Source organism: Monoraphidium neglectum (assembly GCF_000611645.1).
Source record: "Monoraphidium neglectum strain SAG 48.87 unplaced genomic scaffold scaffold01358, whole genome shotgun sequence".
In the NCBI taxonomy this organism is placed as follows: Eukaryota; Viridiplantae; Chlorophyta; class Chlorophyceae; order Sphaeropleales; family Selenastraceae; genus Monoraphidium; species Monoraphidium neglectum.
The window spans coordinates 4005-10541 of NW_014012270.1; the positions used below are offsets into that span (position 1 = coordinate 4005).

The following is a 6537-nucleotide window of genomic DNA, read 5'->3' on the forward strand; positions in this document are numbered from 1 at the left end:
CAGCAGCAGCAGCAGCGGCAGCGGCAGCAGCAGCGGCGGCAGCGGCAGCAGCGGCAGCGGCAGCGGCAGCCGCAGCAGCGGCAGCGGCAGCGGCAGCGGCAGCGGCAGCAGCAGCAGCAGCGGCAGCGGCAGCGGCAGCGGCGGCAGCGGCAGCAGCGGCAGCGGCAGCGGCAGCCGCAGCAGCAGCAGCAGCGGCAGCCGCCCTTCCCCTCACCAGCAAACACGGTGTCCCCGACGGCAAACGCCCCCGGGTTGCTGAGGCCGATGACGTCACCGGCGAAGCCCTCCTGCACGGTGGAGCGGTCCTGGGCAAACATGCGCTGCGGGCGCGACAGCGCGACGGTGCGGCCTGTGCGGGCGACCTTGACCTTCATGCCCTTTGAGAACTTGCCACTGACGACGCGCACAAAGGCGACCTTTGAGGGAAGGGAAGGAGAGGGGCAGGGGAGGGTGCATGGTGGGCGCGCGTGTTGTGGTGGTGGTGGGGCGGGACGTGTTGTGATGCTGGTTGGGTGTGTGGGACGGATGTGCTGGGGGGGCCGGTTCGCCATTGAGCGAGGTGGTTGCTGGGGCGATTGGACTTGTGTGGGGCTTTTTTGCATCTGCTGGCGGGTGATGGGATCGACGAGAGGGCTGCGGCAGAAGCCAGGTAGCGGTCTGAGCGAGCCAGGGCCAGCGACTGCCGGCCCTGAACCCTGAACCCTGGGCGCACCTTGTCGCGGTGGCGGGGGTCCATGTTGGACTGCAGCTTGAAGACGAGGCTGAGGAAGGTGAAGCGGGGGGCGATCGCGGGTGTGGTGTACCGCACGCGGTCAAGGCATGAGTTTCTTAGGGGTGGAGATGGGTGGTGAAGTGGTCCAGGCCGATGCACAAACACGAGCATGCGTGGCGCGGCGAGCCCGGGCAGCCGCAGGGCCCTGTAACCAGCCTCGTCGCACGCGTGCACGTGCGCACATGCACCCCCACACATCTGTGTAAATGTATGCAAGCACCTCAGACGCACATACACTGGACACGTAAAACATTACACAACACATCCATGAAACACCACGCACGTGCACGCGCAACACGCCGACCCCGACGTGTCCCTCTCGCCACACACCCGGTGAAGTGAGGCGCGTCCGGCACGACGAGTCCTTCTGCGTTGCCGCTGCCTGTGCTGCCGCCGCTGCCCGCTGCTGGAGACTCCTCCTCGTCCTCTGAGCTGACAAGGGCAGCGATGTTGCCCCTGGTGCGGTGAGGTCGCGCGGAGTGTTGATTACGTTGATGCAGGCAAGGGAGTTGTTGATGAGCAGGGCACTTGCAAAAATGCGCCTCGCAAATGAGCCCACAGCCGTGCCTGCCGGCCCGACTGGCAAGCATGAAAGCTACAAACAGCTTTCTGCTCCCCATCTCTGCATCCCACACGGCCCGCTTGACAGCCGGAAATGGTCACAGATTCACGCCCCTATAGCTCTCCAAGGGACGGCAAGGGCAGGGCCCCGTGTGTACTGGTGCCAGCAACTGCAGGTCGGTCACGCACCTGGCTTTGGAGGGCCCGGGGGGCGCCGCAGTAGCAGTAAAGTGCTCCAAAAACAGGTCAACACCGAACTGCAGGGTTGGATGGCAGGGGGCCGAGGAGGTGGCAATCAGGCGTGCGCACGCGGCTGGGCCGAGCGCTGCCGCGCCGGAATCGGGGTGACAAGGCGGTGAAACGAGAAACGCAGCAAGAGAAGCGCGTGGAGCCGCAGACGCGCGGCCCAAGTGGGGTGGACGGCATCATGCGCCCTCTGGCTCCCCTGTCCCAGCGCCCCCTGATGGAGCTCGCCGCGTGTGCACCCCACCCACCTGGTTGAACGCCGAGCAGAAGTACATGGGGGCGACGTTGCCCGCCGCCACCTCAGCCTGGTCCAGCTCATCCCCCAGGACCTGGGTCGGGGAATGAAATGTTGAGGCAGGGGGCGGAATGGTGGGAGGGGCGGTCACCAAAGGCGAAGGCTCGCCGGCCTTGGACGACCAGTGTGTGAACCCACAAACATGGACACCCGGCTGCGTATGAAGCCCCTACAAGCGTAAGAGAGAGCGCGCGCGCACACGCACACACACAGACACACACATACACACATACACACACATGTATGCACACACGTACACACACACATACACACAAAGATGCATGACGCGCACACCTCGCAACTTCCACCCATGAGATGACGACAGAATGATAGACATGTGCACACAAAATACAAACATAAACACAGCGTTATGCTGTAAATCGAGCATATGTGTATACATGTATGAATACATACGTATGAATACATACGAAAACTTATGTATATATACAATACATACAGCCCCCACCTCCAGCAGCTCCACGTCCTCCAGCAGCTGCTCGTACAGGTCGCCCTCCACCAGCCCCGCCAGCTCAGGGTCGCTGATGTCATACGTCTCCTTGGTCGCCGCACGCCCCCTCAGACCCTTCTTGTACAGGATGACCTGAGGAGATGACAACAAATACGAGAGCAGCAGATTCCGCGTCGACAACAATGGTTTGGGGTGAAGGGGATACTTCACCAGGGAAGCCCTCAGCACAGGGCAAGCGTCGCGCGCCTGGCCGCGCTTGCCTCTGGCCCGAGAGGCAAGGGATAGAGGGGAGTGCGGCGGCGGGGCCGGCGCGCGTACCTTGCGGCTGGGCCGGTGGTAGAGGCCGCAGAATCGGTCGCCTGCGGCGGTTCAGCAGGGGGACGATGGGGTGCTTGTGTATGACCAGAGGTTGGAGCGGCGTGCACGGTCGCGGGTTGAGCCACCCGGTGCACGCATGCACGCGCGCCAGCTGCTCTGCGCTCCTGAATGCAGTGGCGTGGGTTCGGGCGAGCAAGATTCGGCGGGGCAGCCGCCGCCTGGCTGTGTCCCTGGAAAACGCACCTGATCCGATCGGCCACGTGACTGGGAACGACGCGAGCCCAAACTCCTTCTCCAGCTGCTCTATGATCTCAAAGCCGTTGAGCGCAGGCCGGTCCATCTTGTTTACGACCTGCGGTGACACAGATTGCGTTGAGGTTACCGAGATGGACAGGGGTAAACCACATGCAGTTGTAACCCACGTCGCTGATCTGGTCAACACCTGTTTTGGTTCTGCTGCACAGGGGTGGCACCCGATGCCTGGGATAGGCAGCACGAATAGTGCGGCCATGTCTGAATGCTGGTCATATGCCAGGTTATGGCCAGTCAAATCCCGGTCAAACTTTGGTCAAACTCGCACCGTGAAGATCGGCAGGCCCCTGAGCCGCGCCACCGCGAAGAGCTTGCGGGTCTGCTCCTCAATGCCCTTGGCGCCATCCACCAGCATCACCGCGTTGTCAGCAGCAGCCAGGGTCCTGTTTGCAAGGGTCAAAACACCGTGCAACCGGTCACCGGGGGAAGCCGAACGGCCGGCACGTCAACAGCGCTACCTCATGCAAGGGGAGGGGCGGGCTGCATGCATGGGGAAGGCGCTTGAGAAATGCGTGGCTCAGAACACCCATTTACTCTGCTAAATGCAGTGGTTTGCTTCAGAACAAAACATGCTGCCGCAGCAGCCACCTGTAAGTGTCCTCTGAAAAGTCCTGGTGACCAGGCGTGTCCAGCAGGTTGATCTGGGGCAGGGGGTTCAGGCGGGGGCGGTGGGTGCTGGACAGGTGCGGGCGAGCTGCGGCCGCAAGCAGCTTCGGTCAATCAGGCAGAGCCAAACAGCGCAGCAGCCCGGCCGCGGTGCCGCGCACGACAACGCCTGCATGGACCTCATCCCCAATGGCGCCGGCGCTCCTGCAGCCGCAGGCTCGTTGCAACCAAGGCAGCGGCAGCAGCCCGGCCGCGGCGCACCTGCATGTCTGAGTATGAGAAGGTCATGGCCGTCGATGTAATGGAGATGCCGCGCGCCTGATGGGCGGACGAGGCAGGGGATGCGATGTTGGAGCCCGAACAACAGGCGTGCCCAGAAACATGCATATGCCGGGCACCTCCTCTGCGTTCACTGCGCGTCGACAATCCTTGACCCCCCGTTTGAACCAGACGCCGCATTCCCGCGACCACAGACCGCCTGCTTTTGAATGATGTTGTCTGACCCCTTGACGCCTGACATGGGCGGACGCCGCACACGACCTCTCCACCGCCAACCGCCAGCCGTTCTACCACCAACCGCCAACTGCCAACCGCCGTCAGCGGCGGCTGTCCCCCCACCTTCTCGAGCTCCATCCAGTCTGACGTGGCGGAGCGGCGGTTGGCGCGCGCCTTGACCTCCCCCGCCTCGTGGATGGCCCCTCCAAACAGCAGCTGCGGGGGCAGGGGCGGAGATGGGGAATTGGCGCAGTCAGGAAGACGACCTGTGCAATGAGGCCGAGCAAGGCCGCAGCGGCTGGGAGTAGAGGCTCGGGCGGGCACCGAAAAGGGATTGGAAGCAGGTGGGATGTGCGCATGCTGCCAGGCGTGCGTGGGGACGCTTGTGGCTGTGCTGCGCCATGTGGGGGCGAGCCGCTGCGGGTGACAGAGCTTTACCAACTACCCACCAGCTTCTCGGTGAGGGTGGTCTTCCCAGCATCTGCGTTGGTCGGCGGTCGCCAGGGGCACACGCAGCATGGGTGTGGCTGCTCTGAGGAGGCCCCGCGTCCCGGGCGGTCGGGAACGGCCCCAACCGCGCGCACGCCGCCATGCGCATGAGCCGCTCAGCTCTGCCGGCATGGATGCACTGCCCTCCGCTCTGCCCCGCTTTCCTGGCCCCCTGAGGCCCTCAACTGCCCCGGCCGGCTCGAGCCCGGGGGGCGACGCCAGATGGTCCCATGGCAGGCTGCGTCTGACGCGAGGAGTCACACGCATCACCCGCGCACCTGGATGTGAAATGATGGCGAAGTTGCGCCGCCGCTTGACCTCCCTTGCGATCTGCTCGCGGGTCAGCTGCGCCGCCTCGGCCTGCGGGGCGGGCCATTGCGGTTGCGGTCGAGTGCGTGCACGGTTTGGAATCGTGCTCCAGGATACCGTAATTGAGTCGCGCTTCCTGTCGGCACGCTGTCGGGCCAAGGGTAGCCGCCAGCAGCGTAAACTCACCAATTATCCGCATAGTTTGCCCAACATTGCTATGGCAGCCTGCCATGCCGGCCAGCAGCATTCGGCGGTGGAGCAGCAGCGGAGATGCGCTCTGCTGCCGCACGCACCTTTGCGCTGGCCGCCGCTTCCTCATCTTGAGAGTCCATCACCTGCGCATCTGCAATAGACTCTTCTTGTACTTCCTCGACCTCTGCTGCCGCGCGCAGTCTGCGTATTGGCCTGGCGACGGCACATTGTGGCTTGCCCCCAAGCCCAATCAAGCTCGTTCGCCTGGCCCCTGCCGCGGGCGCAGGGGCCCGGGGTAGTGGTAGTCTCATCAACGATCGATACGCGCCGGCAAAATCTTAAGATAGTGCAGTGGTGGATTGGATTGTGGCTGCACTAGCAGCACCGACTACTGTGCCAGTCTTCTCCGCGTACTGACGTAAGACGCATTTATACAGCTGGGAGATTTCACGACTACCAGTCGCGCGTGGGCATCCGACTACAGCAACAGGCACTTCTGGTCTGATGTCCGGTGACGCCGCGCCTTCACCTCGATTTGTAGTGCCGACACGTGTCAAAGGCGGCACAGCAGGGGCTGCAACGGCACGGCCTGAGCATGCGTTGCAAAGTGAAAGTTCACTTGCACACAGTGTACCGTACTGGGGCGGCTTGCTAGCTTTGGACTGTGCGTCACTTGCAGTCGCAGTACGGTAGGCTGCCACAACTTCGATGCGACAACAGCTAGCCTTGGCCTACGAAGCCTCACTGCCCAGGCTATTCTCTGGGAATGCATTACAAAGTATACAATCCTTGCATCAACATCTCAGGGACACGCTGCACAAGTTTCAGTCGACAGAACACCATCTCTCCAGAAGAAGTCTGCCTGATGCGTCCTACATGGACGCACGTTCAAATCCATCAGGGCATGGCATAATGTCAACCGAGGCAAACGGCTGGATAACAGAAGCACTCATCATTTTGCCGGTGCGTTGGTGAGGCCTCATGAGAGGGGATTTGATCGGTGCAAGAGCGGCAGGGCAAGGGCAGGGGAGGTGCTGTGCATGAGGAAGGGCGTAGCGCACATCAGGGGTGCAGCAAGGCGCCGGCGGTTTGGCATATGCGATGAGTCGTGGAGAGTCATGTGATGGTTTTTCGTTGGGGCCCCTTGGAAGTCTGGTCAAACGCGACCCAGCAAGGGTTGACGGGCAGGCGCAGGCCGCGCAACATGGCTGGGGCCGCAAGGGCGGCCGTCAACAGAGCTCGTTGCGGCTGGCAACAACACATTCGTCAGCTCAGCAAAAGAGGACGGCAACCAGCAGATGCGCAGGCAGAAATGCTTGGCTGTCATAAGAAAGCTGTAGGGCAAGGCAGGGCCGGCAAGGCAAGGCAAGGCAAGGCAAGGCAAGGCAAGGCAAGGCAAGGCAAGGCAAGGCAAGGCAAGGCAAGGCAAGGCAAGGCAAGGCAAGGCAAGGCAAGGCAAGGCAAGGCAAGGGG

At 62.7% G+C, this 6537-nt stretch overlaps 1 protein-coding gene across 1 annotated transcript in view; it reads right to left on the minus strand.

Annotated features, from left to right (window-relative positions):
* The window catches only part of MNEG_7595 (peptide chain release factor 3), a gene marked incomplete at both ends in the record, with an annotated part of 7368 nt that extends 2164 nt beyond the window's left edge, over nucleotides 1-5204 (minus strand). The window contains 14 exons of the mRNA XM_014043930.1: nucleotides 215-416; nucleotides 713-761; nucleotides 1523-1590; nucleotides 1828-1908; nucleotides 2341-2475; nucleotides 2662-2702; nucleotides 2905-3013; nucleotides 3242-3356; nucleotides 3562-3614; nucleotides 3841-3897; nucleotides 4198-4290; nucleotides 4524-4555; nucleotides 4842-4923; nucleotides 5166-5204. Coding sequence (XP_013899384.1) covers nucleotides 215-416; nucleotides 713-761; nucleotides 1523-1590; nucleotides 1828-1908; nucleotides 2341-2475; nucleotides 2662-2702; nucleotides 2905-3013; nucleotides 3242-3356; nucleotides 3562-3614; nucleotides 3841-3897; nucleotides 4198-4290; nucleotides 4524-4555; nucleotides 4842-4923; nucleotides 5166-5204 — 1156 coding nt within the window. The remainder of the gene's footprint in view (nucleotides 1-214; nucleotides 417-712; nucleotides 762-1522; nucleotides 1591-1827; nucleotides 1909-2340; nucleotides 2476-2661; nucleotides 2703-2904; nucleotides 3014-3241; nucleotides 3357-3561; nucleotides 3615-3840; nucleotides 3898-4197; nucleotides 4291-4523; nucleotides 4556-4841; nucleotides 4924-5165) is intronic.
* Nucleotides 5205-6537: the final 1333 nt, after the last annotated feature.